Genomic DNA, 24,142 nt, shown 5'->3' with positions numbered 1-24,142 from the left:
CTGATAAATTGTTCACACAGCAAAGATGATTTTGGTTCGTTCTAAAAGTGGGATAAATCATTTGACAAATCGAGTCTCTGCGATATTCTTTTATATCAGTGCTTTGTTGAGAAGTTTTTTTAGCTTAACTTACACATTAAAATGATTTAAAGGGCTTGAACTTACCTCGCTTGTGACTCAGTCAGTCTCAGATAAAGAACTAGAATGTGTTCGCTGCGGCTTTACTCCGATAATGAAACAAAATCAATTTACACGAGCGTTTAAGTGAGGTTTCGTTCGTTTCGCTGCAGGCAGAATCATTAAGTGAAGTTGTCAATCAAACGCAGCATGCATGAGCTTTGCTAAAAACCATAATAAGGTCTTTACAGTCTTCCTGTCAAAATCGTCATTTTAAAAACAGGACGTCATAATTGTGTGAGAGCATAGTTTCCAATAGCCTCGTCCACATCTTAACTTAGTCTGTCAAAATCCTCATTTTAAAAACAGGACTTCATAGTTGTGTGAGAGCATAGTTTCCAATAGTTTCATCCACATCTTCAGTCACTCTGCCCAGATCTTCCTTTGAAATAACCGGAGGTGTTCTAGCATGGTGAGTTAGCCTGCTCCTCCCCTCCCTCCCCTGGTTCTCATATGATCGCCCCGATCGTTTCTATCGATCGTTTCCAAATACTTAGACGATCGTAGGCGATCGAAGCGATTGGAAGCGATCAGGGGGTTCTCATATGATCGTCCCGATCGCCTGGGACAGTGCGCGCACTGCTACTAAATGGTATGATCACAATCTTCTTGCTAGAAACCTAAAAAAATATCAAACTATGAACATTGGCTACAGTCAGGATAACAGCGCGGCACATGCAATTTGTGTGAACAATGAGGAAATCAAATCAGTAGAAAGTCTCAATCTCCTGGGTGTTGCAATTGACTCCAGACTTAACTTCACAGATCATATAAGCTCCATTTGTAAGAAGGCAAGTCAAAGGATCGGCGTTATCATGAGACTAAGAAACTTAATTCCAACAAAGGCCAAGCTAGTTCTATTTAAATCAGCAATCTTACCGTACCTAACGTACTGTCATTTAGTTTGGCACTTTTGTAGATCTAGAGACGCGCGAAAACTAGAAAAGCTGCAAGAAAGAGGATTGAGGGCGGTTTATAGAGACAAGATTTCAAGCTATTCACAATTACTCAAAAGAGCTGAGTTACCAACACTTATGAACAGGCGTTTGCAGGATATTTGCATCCTAATGTACAGAGTGAGGCACAGACTATGTCCTACCTATATTTGTAATATTTTTAATAATCATAATTCTTCCTACTTTTTAAGACAGTCAGACTTTTCCACACCAAGTTTCAATACGGTTACACATGGTAAACATTCTTTGCGATATCTTGGACCAAAATTGTGGGGAAAAGTATCCCCAGACATAAGATCAGCTGAAACTTTTTTACAGTTTGAAACAGTTTTAAGTATTTTTAATTCTCTTTTTACTTTTTTTTATCTGCTCATCATAATTATCTTTATATAGCTTTAAGTATTTGAAATTCTCTTTATAAATATTTTTTTAATATCTGATTGTCATAAATATTTTATATAGCTCTAAGTATTTTAAATTCTCTTTTTACATATTTTTTAATACCTATTAATTGTGTCCCCAAATTAGTATGGGATTTTCCCAGGCTATGTGGCCTTGACACATTAATAAAGTTTTATCTATCTATCTATCTATCTATCTATCTATCTATCTATCTATCTATCTATCTATCTATCTATCTATCTATCTATCTATCTGGTATGAGCGAACACCTACCAAAAACAATCATTTTAGCTCAAGATCCAACACAATGGCAGCCTTCAATCAAAGAGTAAAACTCGTGGTCTCCTTTCTTGTCAGTTATTTCCGTTTTATGGCGAAGAAGGGAAAGAGAAGCTAGAAGGATAGAACACGGGCCCTAATCGCCGCAGACGGTAGCGATCGTCCGTGCAATGTTCTCATATCGAAAGAAAACTTTTTGAAGTGACAGAGGCGATAGAAAGGATCGGGGCGATTATATGAGAATCAGACGGACCTAAGAATAAATAATGACGACTTGTCAAACTACACGTCTCGCAGAGTTTAAGCCAAATTTCACACGGATCCCGTCGGTTGGAATTTTTTTTCGCAACATCTTCGCGCAGTGTCACTATCTTCTGCAAGGGCAAGAAAGTCTAAGGCTCACAGAAAAGATTTAAGCCTCGCCGACTTATAAATTCTCTGGAGACTTTTAGCGTCAATATATTGCGAACTTATTTATAACACTGAGTTAACGTAATGGTGTTATGGGAATATAATGACTAAAGCTACATAACTTTGCAGGTTCACGCTTCAAACTGACTTTGCCAATCGCGTTGCCTCACATGTTGTATGCAGTCTATATCGCTCACTAAAGTTAACTTAAACCCAAATTTGCAGTGTTTCTTATTTTCTTACTTACTTTCTTTTTTTTTTCAGAAAAATGATAAGAAATTGACTTCTGTGTATCGTAAACGTACCAGCTTTTATTAAACATATAAATACAATAAACTTTGGTGGCTGCCAATGCAGTTCTTGTATTTAATGATACTTTTACAGACATTTTGTATTTTTAGTCGTTTTTAATTTGTATTTTTAACATGTATTTTTAAGATTTTTTTAATATTGCATTTTTAATATGTAGTTTTTTTAAATCTTTTTAATATGAAGTTATTTCTTTTTATTACCTAAATTGTCAAACACTTTTATCATGAGCCTCTGGCTCGGGAGACTGGGAAACCACTCCCTGTGTACTTTGACGTAAAATAAATTACCTTTACCTTTATGTAGAAGTTGTCATTATCACGATTTTGAATTGCTTCTATGGTGAATGGCGGAAGAAATATACTGCGAAATCTTACATCTATAAAAAGTAAAATAATTTCTTGTTACCCACCTTGTTCGTTGTCCCGCTGTGTCAAGTCGTTTACTTCGTCTCGCCAACCAGGAACTTCTCTTCCTCTTCAGAGAGAGGCACAGTGCACTTCGCTATATACCACAGATACTGAACTCATATTCATGTACGCAATTGAAAACATGAATATTGAAAACCAGTTTATTTGTCACACGTGCTCAAAACTCTGTTGACCAACATTGGTTAATTATCTTTTGTTTTGCTTTATTTTATTTTGTTTTGCTTATGTTCAGGAAGATAAAAGCCGTTGGGATACATTGCAATGATTTAAAGGAAATGGGATCTAAATATGTTTTTGACTGAAGGAAAGGGAATTCTCAGTAGGACTCGTTTATATCTGCTAAAAGTGCTCTCTCCTATCATGGTTGGAAACGGTATTTGTGCTCGGACTTTGTAATTATGCTTGAACACAGCTCTTATGCTTGGACATGGCTAAAGGTGGATTTCCACTGACGCGTAATTTTTTACGTGCGTAAAAAAAATTAGAGACAAAGTATGAACGACTTGCGTACACATTTACGAAAGTCGTTTAAACATTGTCTCTAAATTTTTTTACGCGCGTAAACGCACGTGAAAAATTACGCGTCAGTGGAAATCCACCATATGCATAATACGCTCTGACGTAGCTATTATGCTTGCGGCCTGTCAAGTTACTATCACTCATTCCTATTTTGTTCAATGTATTTGATTAAGAACGCTTTCCAATCTATTTTCAGTTTTTCTATTTTTTAATTTTTCGTCAAAAATTTCGGTTTTGATCATTTGCAAAGGAGCTCAGATTCTTGTGTTAAGATTTTATTATTTTATTTAATATTATTTTTCTGGCGGAGTGAAAAATTAAAGCAATAAGAAATGTCGTTTTGTGCGGAACATTTTTTATTGTCTTCTGGAATTATATAGTTGTTTTATTGAAATGAAAAGAACTAAAGTTAAAAGTAGGGATTTGCGGATACGGTTTCCGCAAAAATTTACTAACACAGCAACTCAATTTGTTTCAAGGTAAAGGTAAAGGTAGTTTATTTTACGTCAAAATACACGGGGAGTGGTTACCCAGTCTCCTGAGCCAGACAGGCTCATGATAAAAGTGTTTGACAATTTAGGTAATAAAAAGAAATGAATTCATATTAAAAAGATTTAAAAAAAACTACATATTAAAAATACAACATTAAAAAAAATCTTAACAAGTAGATTTGTTGCTGGAAAAGTAGCAACAAATGGGGATGCCGTAAAGATTTTTTATGCTTAATGATAAACCGTAGACTACATTGGTCGGAAGAGTTCCGTTATAGTATTTTTTTATGATAAGGGCAACAGCGGAAGACGTTAGCCGCCAAAGTGTTCCCGTCACTGATATAGTTCAGGATAAGATATTTAAAACTGAGAACATTGAAGGACCGTAAACATGAACGTCATCTCAATAAATTAACTCAAGGTGCCTTTACAACACACTAAATTGGAGTACTACGGTGTAGAACCTGATAAGCCTCCTTCTTATTGTCCCTCGCAAAAAGTGCATGTCTCATTCTTGGCACTCCTCGCTAGGAGCGAAAAAAAAATAAGATCGACAAAAGACTTAAACTCGGGGAAATTTCTTTGAATTGGTAGTCAACTATATTTATATATGGCGACCGGTGAGCGAGTGGCAACCTCCTCCAATGGAAAACGAATTTTTTCTTGGGATGCATTTTGTAAGTTTGTAATATTGGATATTATTCAAACTTTTCGGCAGAAATTTTTTCCTTTGATGTTTCCGAGAATCATTCTAAAAAAAAGAACTGTGCATTATAAAAAAATACTTTTAAAATAAGGCCCGAGAGAAACGTCGCGTTGCTGTTTTCGGTTGGTTTCCTCAGAAACGAAACGTTAATTATTGTTTTGGATTCGATGTGAACTATTTACACAGCATGTCTACTATCCAAACAGAAGAACACTCGTTACCACAATGTTAAGGATTAGTGGAAAACACGGGGCCGGGGTCCCGGGGTCCCGGGGTCCCGGGGTGTGGAAAACACGGGGTGTGGAAAACGCGGGGTCCCGGGGTCTGTGGAAAACACGGGGTGTGGAAAACACGGGGTCCCACGTATATTTTATTCCAAAGTTGAATTTGTTTTTTGTTTTGAAAACAGTTACTAGCGGCTTGTGAAATGTTTTAGGGTTCTTTTTAAAAATCGCTATGCCCTCAGACCCTTTCGGTGATATGAAAAGGTAGGTCGTTCCAAAGTTTAGGGGCGTAAAAAGAAAAGGATCTTTGACCGTATGTACATGTTTTCACGTCAGGAATTTGTAAGAGTAATTGGCCAGATGATCGAAGGGAACGAGCTGGTTTATAGGCGTTAAAAAGACAAGTTAAGTAGGTTGGTGAATGACAATTAAGTGGCAGTTTCTCTTAAAGCGGTCCATCGCATTTCGGGTCGGAAAATAGTTTTCCCTCAAACTTTGCCCAGTGAACTATCTTAGGTTGTAAGTAAATGCGACGACTTTAGTTTTTGGAAATACGTTAAAATATATTTTTTAGAGCTCTCGACAGTGAAGGCTGCAAAAGGCCTAATTTTGAGCTTGGCCAGAACGAGAAATTTCATAAGTTGACGAGCTCGCCGCTCAAAAACAACCAAACGCACCAAATTATATTTATTATTCCTAAGTTAAGTGGTTCTTCAAAGGTTGGAAACGCATGTTAATTTTGATATATTTTGATTTACGGGTCCGTGAAAATTTAAATAACAGCAACCGTTAGATCGCTTTTTGTAAACATGCAAAAGTATGGTGTCTTCACCGGCCTTTATTTCACGAGTCCAGACCAGACTATTCTAAATTCCAACTGAATCCTACTAAACAGATGTTAGGAAGCATAGAAATATAAAAATACCTTGCACTTTTTATCTTCCTTTGCCACAGCGACTTCGAACATTTCGTGCTTATGCGAGTAAGTAAGCTCATTTGCATAATGTGTATGACATAGACACCATACTTTTGCATGTTTACAAAAAGCGATCTAACGGTTGCTGTTATTTAAATTTTCACGGACCCGTAAATCAAAATATATCAAAATTAACATGCGTTTCCAACCTTTGAAGAACCACTTAACTTAGGAATAATAATAATAATTTGGTGCATTTGGTTATTTTTGAGCGGCGAGCTCGTCAACTTATGAAATTTCTCGTTCTGGCCAAGCTCAAAATTAGGCCTTTTGAAGCCTTTACTGTTGAGAGCTCTAAAAAATATAATTTAACGTATTTCCAAAAACTAAAGTCGTTGCATTTACTTACATCCTAAGATAGTTCACTGGGCAAAGTTTGAGGGAAAACTATTTTCCGACCCGAAATGCGATGGACCGCTTTAAGAGAAACTGCCACTTCAGTGCTTTGTAGGTTAAAAGTAGGATTTTAAAAACGATGCGTGATTTGACAGGAAGCCAGTGTATGTCCTTGAGGGTGGGAGTTATATGTTCTTTCCGCTTAGTTCCAGTAATCAGTCGCGCTGCAATGTTCTTTATTCGGCTGCAGTTTATCATGCTCAAACTTAGGAAGGCCGTAGAGTATACTGTTGCAGTAATCCAGGCGTGAAGTGACAAAAGTGTTCACATTTGAGATTGTCATGACAGATATTCCTCATCCTAAAATTAAATACTCGGTACTGTCAAAACCACGGCACCGCACGTCGATTCATCATGAATGAAACTAGGTGAATGAAGTCAGCGCAGTGCCAGTCATGGACGTTGTTGGCACGTAGTTTGTCTTAATGTTTTCGGATTCAGGATAAAAATTTGTAGGTTAATTTTTGACAAAAAATTATTTCCAACTAACAAAATGTATATAACTCATAATTAGTTTCTTTTTTTAAAATGGAAAAAATACGATATTTAAAGGATCGCAAAGACAAGTACATATATGATTCACAAACTTGAATGGCTTTTTTACGACATGAAAAATAGGCTTTCAATGCAAGGAAATACGTTTTACGAATGTACTAACTTTGGTGATAAACTATTATACATGTCTTTTTAGCCAGAATTTTTTTTTTCACCTTCTAGATCTTTTTATTTTTAGACCCCTGGACCCCACGTTTTCCACGCCCCGGGTTTTCCACACCCCGTGTTTTCTACAGACCCCGCGACCCCGCGTTTTCCACACCCCGGGACCCCGGGACCCCGGGACCCCGAGACCCCGAGACCCCGAGACCCCGGGACCCCGGGACCCCGGGACCCCGGCCCCGTGTTTTCCACTAATCCCAATGTCAACACGTTGTGCTGAAGGCGAACAAACTCTTTTTTCATGTTCTTCAAATATCGAAAGGATAATCCTCAGCAACCCCAAAAAATATTGAAATATTTTAGCTACTACAATGCTTTTTTAAAGTTCGAATAAAGCGATGTATTGGCGGAAAATATAAAGCGAGCTCTTTGCGTGTTTACTCGTACTTGATTGTTAATTAAATTTTAACAGACATTACGTAAGACACAAAAGTGGCGAAAAACGTCTTAATTCACGAGTATTTTTTACTACTGTTTACTTAAGTCAAACAAACCCTTTTTTGTTGATAAAACTTTGATTAAATTTTAAGACACATGCAGTACTGTACCGATTAAAAATTATTGGGAAAAGTCAGCCGCATGTAATTGATTTAGCTGATTTAATTAGCAATGCACTGAAAGTGTAGACGTTTGACGGCACGGCAAGGAATTTTAGCTTTCACGAAGGAAAATACAAAAAGAATTCGCTTTTGCTTATCATATTGGCATAGTCAACGTATTTCCCGCCAGTCTCTCTTACGAAATGAGAAATGAGAGTCCAATTGTAACTGAATAATTTAGATGTTAGCTAGTTCAGGCGGTTTATTCCCGGATTTGTTTAAAGCAACTTAAGCGCTTTTGTTTACACGCAGTTGAACACGAAAATAGAAATAATCGATCAATCACCTTGCAAAACCAGTTATCCTCGAGCTCATGCATTTGACTAATTTCCTTGTCTTCCGCATCAAAACCTGTTTTCCTCAATTCCTCACAATTTAACCCAACCTTGCCAAAACTGGTTTGCCCAACACCCAAGGGACCAATATTTGATGCTGTTATTGGTTATTTCGGTTGTTAATCCAATTATCCTCACTCCCAAGGGAAATACACACGCACCCTGAAAACAACTAGGATGCCCTTAGGCATCCCAAAAATACGTGTTAAAAATACAAATTAAAAACGACTAAAAATACAAAATGTCTGTAAAAGTATTATTAAATACAAGAACTGCATTGGCAGCCACCAAAGTTTATTGTATTTATATGTTTAATAAAAGCTGGTACGTTTACGATACACAGAAGTCAATTTCTTATCATTTTTCTGAAAAAAAAAAGAAAGTAAGTAAGAAAATAAGAAACACTGCAAATTTGGGTTTAAGTTAACTTTAGTGAGCGATGTAGACTGCATACAACATGTGAGGCAACGCGATTGGCAAAGTCAGTTTGAAGCGTGAACCTGCAAAGTTATGTAGCTTTAGTCATTATATTCCCATAACACCATTACGTTAACTCAGTGTTATAAATAAAATCGTAATATATATTGACGCTAAAAGTCTCCAGAGAATTTATAAGTCGGCGAGGCTTAAATCTTTTCTGCGAGCCTTAGACTTTCTTGCCCTTGCAGAAGATAGCGAGACTGCGCGAAGTTGTCGCGAAAAAAGAAAAATTCCAACCGACGGGATCCGTGTGAAATTTGGCTTAAACTCTGCGAGACGCGTAGTTTGACAAGTCGTCATTATTTATTCTTAGGTCCGGCTGGTTGTAAGGTGATCCAAACAACTTTCTTTTTCACGAAGAGCTGGCCGGCCCATTTAATATCCGCATTTCACCATTTGAAAACTAAAACATGATTTTCATATAATCGCTCTGATCCTTTCTATCACCTCTGTCACTTCAAAAAGTTTTCTTTCGATATGAGAACATTGCACGGACGATCGCTACCGTCTGCGACGATTAGGGCCCGTGTTCTATCCTTCTAGCTTCTCTTTCCCTTCTTCGCCGTAAAATGGAAATAACTGACAAGAAAGGAGACCACGAGTTTTACTCTTTGATTGAAGGCTGCCATTGTGTTGGATCTTGAGCTAAAATGATTGTTTTTCGTAGGTCTTCGCTCATACCAGGCGATCGGGACGATAATATGACAACCTCCTGATCGCTTCCAATCGATTCGATCGCCTACGATGGTCTCAGTATTTGCAAACGATCGATAGAAACGATCTGGGCGATCATATGAGAACCAGGGGAGGGAGGGGGAGGAGCAGGCTAACTCGCCATACTAGAACACTTCCGGTTATTTCAAAGGAAGATCTGGGCAGAGTGACTGAAGATGTGGATGAAACTATTGGAAACTATGCTCTCACACAATTATGACGTCCTGTTATTTAATCGAGAATTGATGGCAGAATGAGTTAAGAAGTGACAAAAACTATTGGAAACTGTGCTCTCACACAATAACGACGTCCTGTTTTCTCATTGAAGATTTTTGGCAGAGTGAGTTAAATTGTGACTAAAACTATTGGAAAGTATGCTTTCACACAATGACGACATCCTGTTTTTATTGAGGGTTTTTGGCAGAATGAGTTGAGCTGTGATTAAAACTATTGGAAACTATGCACTCATTCAATAACGGTGCCCTGTTTTTTCACTGAAAATCTTTGGCAGAGTGAGTTGAGCTTTGACTAAAACTACTGAAAACTATGCTCTCACACAATTATGACGTCCTGTTTTTAAAATGAGGATTTTGGCAGAGTGAGTTAAGATGTGGATGAAACTATTGGAAACTATGCTCTCACACAATTATGACGTCCTGTTTTTAAAATGACGATTTTGAAAGAGTGAGTGAAGCTGTGTCTATGCTCACAAAACAACCATGTCTGTTATAAAATTGGGGATGTTTGTCAGAGTGAGTTAAGATATGGATGGAACTATTAAAAACTATCCTCTCACACATAACGACGTCTGATTATATAAACTGAAAATCTGTTAAGGACTAAGTAAGGTTGCAGGAAGACTGTAAAGACCTTATTATGGTTTTTAGCAAAGCTCGTGCATGCTGCGTTTGATTGACAACTTCACTTAATGATTCTGCCTGCAACGAAACGAACGAAACCTCACTTAAACGCTCGTGTAAATTGATTTTGTTTCATTATCGGAGTAAAGCCGCAGCGAACACATTCTAGTTCTTTATCTGAGACTGACTGAGTCACAAGCGAGGTAAGTTCCAGCCCTTTAAATCATTTTAATGTGTAAGTTAAGCTAAAAAAACTTCTCAGAAAAGCACTGATATAAAAGAATATCGCAGAGACTCGATTTGTCAAATGATTTATCCCACTTTTAGAACGAACCAAAATCATCTTTGCTGTGTGAACAATTTATCAGGGCGTTTTCTAAGATAAAGTAGACTGATTTTTGGTTTTGAAAAGAACTACATTTGTGTTGTCGTATCTTTTAGGCATTCTAAATAATCAAGAAGACATTCCTTTTTCCTTTTTTCAGGTAAATTTTATAAACGCAGTATTCCTTCCTTTTACTACTCAGTCTAACATTTTGCTGGCAAACATGCGGTACGGATAAAAATCAACTAAGAAAATGTTTGCATATTTTACACACAAAAGGAACGCAACATGCAGATAATACTGTCTACAAGCTAAACTGATAATTTAATTATTTCTGTTATGTATTTTTGAAGGAAAATGAAGTGCTTTGTGGTCTTCTTTATAACTTTGGGGCTGGCAATGTCATTTCCTCGGAGGGATCCTCAAGAACGTGATCCTGTGGAGCCTGAAAACACGATGACTCACCGTAAGTCTATATATCAGTTTGATTTAACTGGCTGTTCTTATTGCACTTTCAAATAGACCCTGTATTTGCTTCTTCTTTCGTTCGAAAAAGCAACACGCAAAAGCCAATTCACATTTGACTCGGCGCGTTTTCTCTTTCTAGTATGATTTCGTTGCCGGTGTCCTTAGTCTATCTACGCGGTCCTCCATATGTGATTAGTTAGGTTTCAGTCTAGGAGGTGCAATCAAAATTGTTTGGATTTTTTTTGAAGTGCTTAGATTAATTTAATTCGTCTGATTTGATTTCGGTCGACCTAGTCGAGTTAACATCTTGCACGTTTGCTTTGGTTGGCATAATTGCTCAGAAAATCAAAAGCATGACAAACTGCAATGAAAAGTATTTGTTAATTTTCAGAAAATGCATTCCATAAACGTACCTTCATTTCTCATTTGTACACGTCAATAAAAATTTTACGCAAATCAGTGATATTCAAAGCCATTGATAATTCTGTTACTAAGGTAGCCAGCCTGCTGAACGGCTTAGTCGAGGTGGTATATATAACTGATTTCTAGATGCTACTGTAGGTCAGTTTGTTGTTATTTTCAGATTTTTCTAATTTTCAAGCCACAAGCGTCTAAAATGTGGACGTTTTATATTATGAAAAAATGTATTACGAAAGTTAGCGCGTATCACCAATAATTTGCAGCTACTAGACTAGTGAAGAACCCATTGTTGTTTCAGGAAAGCTTCAAGTTTAATGCCATTTTAATATAATCATTTTCCAGGAGAAATTCCAGTGAACGATTTCATCATTGGTTCTGGCGCTAAACAGAATAATGAGGGCGCCTACAGTGTCGGCCAACAAGCAAACAACTACGGAAATGGTAAGAAGATAAAAAAAATTTTCCATAAATTTGTTGCGAAATCGACAAAGTATTTAGACGTTTTAACTTGTACTCTTCTCCAAGTGACACTGACCTACATGTCTGTGAATAATTTAAATTCATTTGTGAGCAGTTTCCTGCAATACCACCTCAATTGCTAAAAAAATAAGAACATTTTCAGGGTCTAATCGCCCAAAATTAAGAACGATTGGCGTCGTACAAGCAAAATATGGACGCTCTAACAGTATACAAAAAACAGTGTACTATAGTGAGTTAACACTTCAACTATACTCGGGAAGGGTATATCCTAGACTTTTTGCAACCAACTCCTGCTTGGAGAAGAACTCGAGAACCCTCCATGTTTTAGAAAAACTTCAATTTTGTTTTTAATTTTTTCCAGCAAAATCAGGAAGCGATTTCAAAATTTATGGTGAGCAGAACAATAACGGCGGTCACAGTGTCGGCCAACAAGAAAACAACCGACCCTACCGCCGACACGGTAAGAAATGTATCCCAATAATTTTGTTGTGAATACGTTTTCGAGCAATTTTCTACCATAACACCTTAGTGAGATGTCTTGAAACTTGAAAAAAGGAGAATATTTTCAGGCTCTAATCCAATCAAATTTAGAACGTTTAGCCTCAGCCAGAATAAAATCCTATTTTTTTATATAAAAAAAGAGTACACTATGCGATACTGATCAACTCAGGCCTCAGTCAGGTTTATATAACTAACTTGTAGCTGCTGCAAGAGAAGATCTTAATGCTTTAGGAAAATTTCAAGTTTAACAAAAGTTTAACATCCATATATGATTAATTTGGTTTTAGTCTAGGAGGTGCAATCAAAATTGTTCGGATTTTTTTTGAAGTGCTTAGATTAATTTAATTCATCTGATTTGATTTCGGTCGACCTAGTCGAGTTAACATCTTGCACGTTTGCTTTGGTTGGCATAATTGCTCAGAAAATCAAAAGCATCACAAACTGCAATGAGAAGTATTTGTTAATTTTCAGAAAATGGATTCCATAAACGTACTTTAATTTCTCATTTGTACACGTCAATAAAAATTTTACGCAAATCAGTGATATTCAAAGCCATTGATAATTCTGTTACTAAGGTAGCCAGCCTGCTCAACGGCTTAGCCGAGGTGGTATATAACTGATTTCTAGATGCTACTGTGGTTCAGTTTGTTGTTGTTGTTAATTGTTTTTTTGTTTCAGATTTTTCTAATTTTCAAACTACAAGCGTCTAAAATGTGGGCGTTTTATAATATGAAAAAATGTATTACGACAATTAGGGCATATCACCAATGATTTGCAGCTACTAGACTAGTGAAAAACTCCTTGTTGTTTCAGGAAAGCTTCAAGTTTAATGTCATCTTTATAATAATGTTCCAGGAAAAACTCCAGTGAACGATTTCATCATTGGTGCTGGCGCTCACCAGAATAATAATGGCGCCTCCAGTGTCGGCCAACAAGCAAACAACTACGGAAATGGTAAGAACATAATAAATTTTTAACTACATTTGTTGCGAAATCGACAAAGTATTTAGACGTTTTAACTTGTACTCTTCTCTAAGTGTCACTGACCTACATGTCTGTGAATAATTTGAATTCGTTTGTTAGCAGTTTCCTGCAATACCACCTCAATTGCTAAAAAAAATAAGAACATTTTCAGGTTCTAATCGTTCAAAATTAAGAACGATTGGCGTCGTACAAGCAAAATATGGACGCTCTAACTGTATACAAAAAACAGTGTACTTTAGTGAGTTAACACTTCAACTATACTGGGAAGGGTATATCCTAGACGTTTTGCAACCAACTCCTGCTTGGAGAAGAACTCGAGAACCCTCCATGCTTTAGAAAAACTTCAATTTTGTTTTTAATTTTTTCCCAGCAAAATCAGGAAGCGATTTCAAAATTTATGGTGAGCAGAACAATAACGGCGGTCACAGTGTCGGCCAACAAGAAAACAACCGACCCTACCGCCGACACGGTAAGAAATGTATCCCTATAATTTTGTTGTGAATACGTTTTCGAGCAATTTTCTACCATAACACCTTAGTGAGATGTCTTGAAACTTGAAAAAAGGAGAATATTTTCAGGCTCTAATCCAATCAAATTTAGAACGTTTAGCCTCAGCCAGAATAAAATACTATTTTATTTATATAAAAAAAGAGTACACTATGCGATACTGATCAACTCAGGCCTCAGTCAGGTTTACATAACAAATTTGTAGCTGCTGCAAGAGAAGATCTTAATGCTTTAGGAAAATTTCAAGTTTAACAAAAGTTTAACATCCATATGTGATTAGTTTGGTTTGAGTCTAGGAGGTGCAATCAAAATTGTTCGGATTTTTTTGAAGTGCTTAGATTAATTTAATTCATCTGATTTGATTTCGGTCGACCTAGTAGAGTTAACATCTTGCACGTTTGCTTTGGTTGGCATAATTGCTCAGAAAATCAAAAGCATTACAAACTGCAATGAGAAGTATTTGTTAATTTTCAGAAAATGGATTCCATAAACGTACCTTCATTTCTCATTTGTACACGTCAATAAAAATTTTAAGCAAATCAGTGATATTCAAAGCCATTGACAATTCTGTTACTAAGGTAGCCAGCCTGCTGAACGGCTTAGTCGAGGTGGTATATATAACTGATTTCTAGATGCTACTGTGGGTCAGTTTGTTGTTATTTTCAGATTTTTCTAATTTTCAAGCCACAAGCGTCTAAAATGTGGACGTTTTATATTATGAAAAAATGTATTACGAAAGTTAGCGCATATCACCAATGATTTGCGGCTACTAGACTAGTGAAGAACCCCTTGTTGTTTCAGGAAAGCTTCAAGTTTAATGCCATTTTAATATAATCATTTTCCAGGAGAAATTCCAGTGAACGATTTCATCATTGCTTCTGGCGCTAAACAGAATAATGAGGGCGCCAATAGTGTCGGCCAACAAGCAAACAACTACGGAAATGGTAAGAACATAAAAAAAATTCCATAAATTTGTTGCGAAATCGACAAAGTATTTCGACGTTTCAACTTGTACTCTTCTCAAAGTGACACTGACCTACATGTCTGTGAATAATTTGAATTCGTTTGTGAGCAGATTCCTGCAATAAATTGCTAAAAAACTAAGAACATTTTCAGGGTCTAATAGCCCAAAATTAAGAACGATTGGCCTCGTACAAGCAAACTATGGACGCTCTAACAGTATACAAAAACAGTGAACTATAGTGAGTTAACACTTCAACTATACTCGGGAAGGGTATATCCTAGAATTTTTGCAACCAACTCCTGATTGCATAAGAACTCGAGAACCCTCCATGTTTTAGAAATACTTCAATTTTGTTTTTAATATTTTCCCAGCAAAGTCAGGAAGCGATTTCAAAATTAATGGTGAGCAGAACAATAACGGCGGTCACAGTGTCGGCCAACAAGAAAACAACCTACCCTACCGCCGACACGGTAAGAAATACATCCCAATCATTTTGTAGTGAATACGTTTTCGAGCAATTTTTTACCATAACACCTTAGTTAGATGTTTTGAAACTTGAAAAAAGGAGAATATTTTCAGGCTCTAATCTATTCAAATTGAGAACGTTTAGCCTCAGCCAAAATAAAATACTATTTTATTTATATAAAAAAAAAGAGTGCACTATGCGATACTGATCAACTCAGGCCTCAGTCACGATTATATAACTAATTTGTAGCTGCTGCAAGAGAAGCTCTTAATGCTTTAGGAAAATTTCAAGTTTAACAAAAGTTTAACATCCATATGTGATTAGTTTGGTTTTAGTCTAGCAGGTGCAATCAAAATTGTTCGGATTTATTTTTAAGTCCTTAGATTAATTTAATTCATCTGATTTGATTTCGGTCGACCTAGCTAGTCGAGTTGACATCTTGCACGTTTGCTTTGGTTGGCATAATTGCTCAGAAAATCAAAAGCATCACAAACTGCAATGAGAAGTATTTGTTAATTTTCAGAAAATGGATGGCATAAACATATCTTAATTTCTCATTTGTACACGTCAATAAAAAGTTTATGCAAATCAGTGATATTCAAAGCCATTGATAATTCTGTTACTAATGTCGCCAGCCTGATCAACGGCTTAGCCGTGGTGGTATATATAACTGATTTCTAGATGCTACTGTGGTTCAGTTTGTGGTTATTTTCAGATTTTTCTAATTTTCAAGCCTAAGGGTCTAAAATATGAACGTTTTATATTATGAAAAAATGTATTACGAAAGTTAGAGCATATCACCAATGATTTGCGGCTACTAGACTAGTGAAGAACCCCTTGTTGTTTCAGGAAAGCTTCAAGTTTAATGCCATTTTAATATAATCATTTTCCAGGAAAAATTCCAGTGAACGATTTCATCATTGCTTCTGGCGCTAAACAGAATAATGAGGGCGCCAATAGTGTCGGCCAACAAGCAAACAACTACGGAAATGGTAAGAACATAAAAAAAATTCCATAAATTTGTTGCGAAATCGACAAAGTATTTCGACGTTTCAACTTGTACTCTTCTCAAAGTGACACTGACCTACATGTCTGTGAATAATTTGAATTCGTTTGTGAGCAGATTCCTGCAATAAATTGCTAAAAAAAACTAAGAACATTTTCAGGGTCTAATAGCCCAAAATTAAGAACGATTGGCCTCGTACAAGCAAACTATGGACGCTCTAACAGTATACAAAAACAGTGAACTATAGTGAGTTAACACTTCAACTATACTCGGGAAGGGTATATCCTAGAATTTTTGCAACCAACTCCTGATTGCATAAGAACTCGAGAACCCTCCATGTTTTAGAAATACTTCAATTTTGTTTTTAATATTTTCCCAGCAAAGTCAGGAAGCGATTTCAAAATTAATGGTGAGCAGAACAATAACGGCGGTCACAGTGTCGGCCAACAAGAAAACAACCTACCCTACCGCCGACACGGTAAGAAATACATCCCAATCATTTTGTAGTGAATACGTTTTCGAGCAATTTTTTACCATAACACCTTAGTTAGATGTTTTGAAACTTGAAAAAAGGAGAATATTTTCAGGCTCTAATCTATTCAAATTGAGAACGTTTAGCCTCAGCCAAAATAAAATACTATTTTATTTATATAAAAAAAAAGAGTGCACTATGCGATACTGATCAACTCAGGCCTCAGTCAGGATTATATAACTAATTTGTAGCTGCTGCAAGAGAAGCTCTTAATGCTTTAGGAAAATTTCAAGTTTAACAAAAGTTTAACATCCATATGTGATTAGTTTGGTTTTAGTCTAGCAGGTGCAATCAAAATTGTTCGGATTTATTTTTAAGTCCTTAGATTAATTTAATTCATCTGATTTGATTTCGGTCGACCTAGCTAGTCGAGTTGACATCTTGCACGTTTGCTTTGGTTGGCATAATTGCTCAGAAAATCAAAAGCATCACAAACTGCAATGAGAAGTATTTGTTAATTTTCAGAAAATGGATGGCATAAACATATCTTAATTTCTCATTTGTACACGTCAATAAAAAGTTTTTGCAAATCAGTGATATTCAAAGCCATTGATAATTCTGTTACTAATGTCGCCAGCCTGATCAACGGCTTAGCCGTGGTGGTATATATAACTGATTTCTAGATGCTACTGTGGTTCAGTTTGTGGTTATTTTCAGATTTTTCTAATTTTCAAGCCTAAGGGTCTAAAATATGAACGTTTTATATTATGAAAAAATGTATTACGAAAGTTAGAGCATATCACCAATGATTTGCGGCTACTAGACTAGTGAAGAACCCCTTGTTGTTTCAGGAAAGCTTCAAGTTTAATGCCATTTTAATATAATCATTTTCCAGGAAAAATTCCAGTGAACGATTTCATCATTGCTTCTGGCGCTAAACAGAATAATGAGGGCGCCAATAGTGTCGGCCAACAAGCAAACAACTACGGAAATGGTAAGAACATAAAAAAAATTCCATAAATTTGTTGCGAAATCGACAAAGTATTTCGACGTTTCAACTTGTACTCTTCTCAAAGTGACACTGACCTACATGTCTGTGAATAATTTGAATTCGTTTGTGAGCAGATTCCTGCAATAAATTGCTAAAAAAAACTAAGAACATTTTCAGGGTCTAATAGCCCAAAATTAAGAACGATTGGCCTCGTACAAGCAAACTATGGACGCTCTAACAGTATACAAAAACAGTGAACTATAGTGAGTTAACACTTCAACTATACTCGGGAAGGGTATATCCTAGAATTTTTGCAACCAACTCCTGATTGCATAAGAACTCGAGAACCCTCCATGTTTTAGAAATACTTCAATTTTGTTTTTAATATTTTCCCAGCAAAGTCAGGAAGCGATTTCAAAATTAATGGTGAGCAGAACAATAACGGCGGTCACAGTGTCGGCCAACAAGAAAACAACCTACCCTACCGCCGACACGGTAAGAAATACATCCCAATCATTTTGTAGTGAATACGTTTTCGAGCAATTTTTTACCATAACACCTTAGTTAGATGTTTTGAAACTTGAAAAAAGGAGAATATTTTCAGGCTCTAATCTATTCAAATTGAGAACGTTTAGCCTCAGCCAAAATAAAATACTATTTTATTTATATAAAAAAAAGAGTGCACTATGCGATACTGATCAACTCAGGCCTCAGTCAGGATTATATAACTAATTTGTAGCTGCTGCAAGAGAAGCTCTTAATGCTTTAGGAAAATTTCAAGTTTAACAAAAGTTTAACATCCATATGTGATTAGTTTGGTTTTAGTCTAGCAGGTGCAATCAAAATTGTTCGGATTTATTTTTAAGTCCTTAGATTAATTTAATTCATCTGATTTGATTTCGGTCGACCTAGCTAGTCGAGTTGACATCTTGCACGTTTGCTTTGGTTGGCATAATTGCTCAGAAAATCAAAAGCATCACAAACTGCAATGAGAAGTATTTGTTAATTTTCAGAAAATGGATGGCATAAACATATCTTAATTTCTCATTTGTACACGTCAATAAAAAGTTTATGCAAATCAGTGATATTCAAAGCCATTGATAATTCTGTTACTAATGTCGCCAGCCTGATCAACGGCTTAGCCGTGGTGGTATATATAACTGATTTCTAGATGCTACTGTGGTTCAGTTTGTGGTTATTTTCAGATTTTTCTAATTTTCAAGCCTAAGGGTCTAAAATATGAACGTTTTATATTATGAAAAAATGTATTACGAAAGTTAGAGCATATCACCAATGATTTGCGGCTACTAGACTAGTGAAGAACCCCTTGTTGTTTCAGGAAAGCTTCAAGTTTAATGCCATTTTAATATAATCATTTTCCAGGAAAAATTCCAGTGAACGATTTCATCATTGCTTCTGGCGCTAAACAGAATAATGAGGGCGCCAATAGTGTCGGCCAACAAGCAAACAACTACGGAAATGGTAAGAACATAAAAAAAATTCCATAAATTTGTTGCGAAATCGACAAAGTATTTCGACGTTTCAACTTGTACTCTTCTCAAAGTGACACTGACCTACATGTCTGTGAATAATTTGAATTCGTTTGTGAGCAGATTCCTGCAATAAATTGCTAAAAAAAACTAAGAACATTTTCAGGGTCTAATAGCCCAAAATTAAGAACGATTGGCCTCGTACAAGCAAACTATGGACGCTCTAACAGTATACAAAAACAGTGAACTATAGTGAGTTAACACTTCAACTATACTCGGGAAGGGTATATCCTAGAATTTTTGCAACCAACTCCTGATTGCATAAGAACTCGAGAACCCTCCATGTTTTAGAAATACTTCAATTTTGTTTTTAATATTTTCCCAGCAAAGTCAGGAAGCGATTTCAAAATTAATGGTGAGCAGAACAATAACGGCGGTCACAGTGTCGGCCAACAAGAAAACAACCTACCCTACCGCCGACACGGTAAGAAATACATCCCAATCATTTTGTAGTGAATACGTTTTCGAGCAATTTTTTACCATAACACCTTAGTTAGATGTTTTGAAACTTGAAAAAAGGAGAATATTTTCAGGCTCTAATCTATTCAAATTGAGAACGTTTAGCCTCAGCCAAAATAAAATACTATTTTATTTATATAAAAAAAAGAGTGCACTATGCGATACTGATCAACTCAGGCCTCAGTCAGGATTATATAACTAATTTGTAGCTGCTGCAAGAGAAGCTCTTAATGCTTTAGGAAAATTTCAAGTTTAACAAAAGTTTAACATCCATATGTGATTAGTTTGGTTTTAGTCTAGCAGGTGCAATCAAAATTGTTCGGATTTATTTTTAAGTCCTTAGATTAATTTAATTCATCTGATTTGATTTCGGTCGACCTAGCTAGTCGAGTTGACATCTTGCACGTTTGCTTTGGTTGGCATAATTGCTCAGAAAATCAAAAGCATCACAAACTGCAATGAGAAGTATTTGTTAATTTTCAGAAAATGGATGGCATAAACATATCTTAATTTCTCATTTGTACACGTCAATAAAAAGTTTTTGCAAATCAGTGATATTCAAAGCCATTGATAATTCTGTTACTAATGTCGCCAGCCTGATCAACGGCTTAGCCGTGGTGGTATATATAACTGATTTCTAGATGCTACTGTGGTTCAGTTTGTGGTTATTTTCAGATTTTTCTAATTTTCAAGCCTAAGGGTCTAAAATATGAACGTTTTATATTATGAAAAAATGTATTACGAAAGTTAGAGCATATCACCAATGATTTGCGGCTACTAGACTAGTGAAGAACCCCTTGTTGTTTCAGGAAAGCTTCAAGTTTAATGCCATTTTAATATAATCATTTTCCAGGAAAAATTCCAGTGAACGATTTCATCATTGCTTCTGGCGCTAAACAGAATAATGAGGGCGCCAATAGTGTCGGCCAACAAGCAAACAACTACGGAAATGGTAAGAACATAAAAAAAATTCCATAAATTTGTTGCGAAATCGACAAAGTATTTCGACGTTTCAACTTGTACTCTTCTCAAAGTGACACTGACCTACATGTCTGTGAATAATTTGAATTCGTTTGTGAGCAGATTCCTGCAATAAATTGCTAAAAAAAACTAAGAACATTTTCAGGGTCTAATAGCCCAAAATTAAGAACGATTGGCCTCGTACAAGCAAACTATGGACGCTCTAACAGTATACAAAAACAGTGAACTATAGTGAGTTAACACTTCAACTATACTCGGGAAGGGTATATCCTAGAATTTTTGCAACCAACTCCTGATTGCATAAGAACTCGAGAACCCTCCATGTTTTAGAAATACTTCAATTTTGTTTTTAATATTTTCCCAGCAAAGTCAGGAAGCGATTTCAAAATTAATGGTGAGCAGAACAATAACGGCGGTCACAGTGTCGGCCAACAAGAAAACAACCTACCCTACCGCCGACACGGTAAGAAATATATCCCAATCATTTTGTAGTGAATACGTTTTCGAGCAATTTTTTACCATAACACCTTAGTTAGATGTTTTGAAACTTGAAAAAAGGAGAATATTTTCAGGCTCTTATCTATTCAAATTGAGAACGTTTAGCCTCAGCCAGAATAAAATACTATTTTATTTATATAAAAAAAAGAGTGCACTATGCGATACTGATCAACTCAGGCCTCAGTCAGGATTATATAACTAATTTGTAGCTGCTGCAAGAGGAGTTCTTAATGCTTTAGGAAAATTTCAAGTTTAACAAAAGTTTAACATCCATATGTGATTAGTTTGGTTTTAGTCTAGCAGGTGCAATCAAAATTGTTCCGATTTATTTTTAAGTCCTTAGATTAATTTAATTCATCTGATTTGATTTCGGTCGACCTAGCTAGTCGAGTTGACATCTTGCACGTTTGCTTTGGTTGGCATAATTGCTCAGAAAATCAAAAGCATCACAAACTGCAATGAGAAGTATTTGTTAATTTTCAGAAAATGGATGGCATAAACATACCTTAATTTCTCATTTGTACACGTCAATAAAAAGTTTATGCAAATCAGTGATATTCAAAGCCATTGATAATTCTGTTACTAAGGTCGCCAGCCTGATCAACGGCTTAGCCGAGGTGGTATATATAACTGATTTCTAGATGCTACTGTGGTTCAGTTTGTGGTTATTTTCAGATTTTTCTAATTTTCAAGCCACAAGCGTCTAAAATGTGAACGTTTTATATTATGAAAAAATGTATTACGAAAGTTAGCGCCTATCACCAATGATTTGCGGCTACTAGACTAGTGAAGAACCCTTTGTTGTTTCAGGAAAGCTTCAAGTTTAATGCCATTTTAATATAATCATTTTCCAGGAAAAATTCCAGTGAACGATTTCATCATTGCTTCTGGCGCTAAACAGAATAATGAGGGCGCCAATAGTGTCGGCCAACAAGCAAACAACTACGGAAATGGTAAGAACATAAAAAAATTCCATAAATTTGTTGCGAAATCGACAAAGTATTTCGACGTTTCAACTTGTTTTCTTCTCAAAGTGACACTGGCCTACATGTCTGTGAATAATTTGAATTCGTTTGTGAGCAGATTCCTGCAATAAATTGCTAAAAAAAACTAAGAACATTTTCAGGGTCTAATAGCCCAAAATTAAGAACGATTGGCCTCGTACAAGCAAACTATGGACGCTCTAACAGTATACAAAAACAGTGAACTATAGTGAGTTAACACTTCAACTATACTCGGGAAGGGTATATCCTAGAATTTTTGCAACCAACTCCTGATTGCATAAGAACTCGAGAACCCTCCATGTTTTAGAAATACTTCAATTTTGTTTTTAATATTTTCCCAGCAAAGTCAGGAAGCGATTTCAAAATTAATGGTGAGCAGAACAATAACGGCGGTCACAGTGTCGGCCAACAAGAAAACAACCTACCCTACCGCCGACACGGTAAGAAATATATCCCAATCATTTTGTAGTGAATACGTTTTCGAGCAATTTTCTACCATAACACCTTAGTTAGATGTTTTGAAACTTGAAAAAAGGAGAATATTTTCAGGCTCTTATCTATTCAAATTGAGAACGTTTAGCCTCAGCCAAAATAAAATACTATTTTATTTATATAAAAAAAGAGTGCACTATGCGATACTGATCAACTCAGGCCTCAGTCAGGATTATATAACTAATTTGTAGCTGCTGCAAGAGAAGCTCTTAATGCTTTAGGAAAATTTCAAGTTTAACAAAAGTTTAACATCCATATGTGATTAGTTTGGTTTTAGTCTAGCAGGTGCAATCAAAATTGTTCGGATTTATTTTTAAGTCCTTAGATTAATTTAATTCATCTCATTTGATTTCGGTCGACCTAGCTAGTCGAGTTGACATCTTGCACGTTTGCTTTGGTTGGCATAATTGCTCAGAAAATCAAAAGCATCACAAACTGCAATGAGAAGTATTTGTTAATTTTCAGAAAATGGATGGCATAAACATACTTTAATTTCTCATTTGTACACGTCAATAAAAAGTTTACGCAAATCAGTGATATTCAAAGCCATTGATAATTCTGTTACTAAGGTCGCCAGCCTGATCAACGGCTCAGCCGAGGTGGTATATATAACTGATTTCTAGATGCTACTGTGGTTCAGTTTGTGGTTATTTTCAGATTTTTCTAATTTTCAAGCCTAAGGGTCTAAAATGTGGACGTTTTATATTATGAAAAAATGTATTACGAAAGTTAGCACATATCATTAATGATTTCCGGCTACCAGACTAGTGAAGAACCCCTTGTTGTTTCAGGAATGCTTCAAGTTTAGTGCCATTTTAATATAATCATTTTCCAGGAGAAATTCCAGTGAATGATTTCATCATTGGTGCTGGCGCTAAACAGAATAATGAGGGCACCAATAGTGTCGGCCAACAAGCAAACAACTACGGAAATGGTAAGAACATAAAAAAAAATCCATAAATTTGTTGCGAAATCGACAAAGTATTAAGACGTTTCAACTTGTACTCTTCTCAAAGTGACACTGACCTACATGTCTGTGAATAATTTGAATTCGTTTGTGAGCAGATTCCTGCAATAAATTGCTAAAAAACTAAGAACATTTTCAGGGTCTAATCGCCCAAAATTAAGAACGATTGGCCTCGTACAAGCAAAGTATGGACGCTCTAACAGTATACAAAAACAGTGAACTATAGTGAGTTAACACTTCAACTATACTCGGGAAGGGTATATCCTAGAATTTTTGCAACCAACTCCTGCTTGGAGAAGAACTCGAAAACCCTCCATGTTTTAGAAAAACTTCAATTTTGTTTTTAATTTTTTCCCAGCAAAATCAGGAAGCGATTTCAAAATTTATGGTGAGCAGAACAATAACGGCGGTCACAGTGTCGGCCAACAAGAAAACAACCGACCCTACCGCCGACACGGTAAGAAATGTATCCCAATAATTTTGTAGTGAATACGTTTTCGAGCAATTTTCTACCATAACACCTTAGTTAGATGTTTTGAAACTTGAAAAAAGGAGAATATTTTCAGGCTCTAATCCATTGAAATTTAGAACGATTAGCCTTAGCCATAATAAAATACTATTTTAT

The 24,142-nt window shown here is 36.0% G+C and overlaps 2 protein-coding genes across 2 annotated transcripts in view; one reads left to right on the top strand and one right to left on the bottom strand.

Annotated features, from left to right (window-relative positions):
• Positions 1 to 11,201, bottom strand: part of LOC144630853 (uncharacterized) — a 16,922-nt gene extending 5,721 nt beyond the window's left edge. Inside the window, exon 1 of the mRNA XM_078489205.1 lies at positions 11,189 to 11,201. Within this exon, the coding sequence (XP_078345331.1) occupies positions 11,189 to 11,201 (13 nt within the window). The remainder of the gene's footprint in view (positions 1 to 11,188) is intronic.
• Positions 1 to 24,142, top strand: part of LOC144629658 (uncharacterized) — a 240,225-nt gene that overhangs the window by 128,837 nt on the left and 87,246 nt on the right. The window contains exons 7-24 of the mRNA XM_078487889.1: positions 11,538 to 11,636; positions 12,037 to 12,135; positions 13,032 to 13,130; positions 13,531 to 13,629; positions 14,513 to 14,611; positions 15,003 to 15,101; positions 15,991 to 16,089; positions 16,483 to 16,581; positions 17,471 to 17,569; positions 17,963 to 18,061; positions 18,950 to 19,048; positions 19,442 to 19,540; positions 20,429 to 20,527; positions 20,921 to 21,019; positions 21,909 to 22,007; positions 22,400 to 22,498; positions 23,386 to 23,484; positions 23,876 to 23,974. Of these exons, the coding sequence (XP_078344015.1) occupies positions 11,538 to 11,636; positions 12,037 to 12,135; positions 13,032 to 13,130; positions 13,531 to 13,629; positions 14,513 to 14,611; positions 15,003 to 15,101; positions 15,991 to 16,089; positions 16,483 to 16,581; positions 17,471 to 17,569; positions 17,963 to 18,061; positions 18,950 to 19,048; positions 19,442 to 19,540; positions 20,429 to 20,527; positions 20,921 to 21,019; positions 21,909 to 22,007; positions 22,400 to 22,498; positions 23,386 to 23,484; positions 23,876 to 23,974 (1,782 nt within the window). The remainder of the gene's footprint in view (positions 1 to 11,537; positions 11,637 to 12,036; positions 12,136 to 13,031; positions 13,131 to 13,530; positions 13,630 to 14,512; positions 14,612 to 15,002; positions 15,102 to 15,990; positions 16,090 to 16,482; positions 16,582 to 17,470; positions 17,570 to 17,962; positions 18,062 to 18,949; positions 19,049 to 19,441; positions 19,541 to 20,428; positions 20,528 to 20,920; positions 21,020 to 21,908; positions 22,008 to 22,399; positions 22,499 to 23,385; positions 23,485 to 23,875; positions 23,975 to 24,142) is intronic.

The sequence above is a fragment of the Oculina patagonica genome, chromosome 11, assembly GCF_052425735.1.
Source record: "Oculina patagonica isolate OP01 chromosome 11, crgOcupat, whole genome shotgun sequence".
Taxonomy (NCBI): Eukaryota; Metazoa; Cnidaria; class Anthozoa; order Scleractinia; family Oculinidae; genus Oculina; species Oculina patagonica.
Note: the sequence above shows the minus strand (reverse complement) of the source record. Positions and strands in the feature narration are given on the sequence as shown.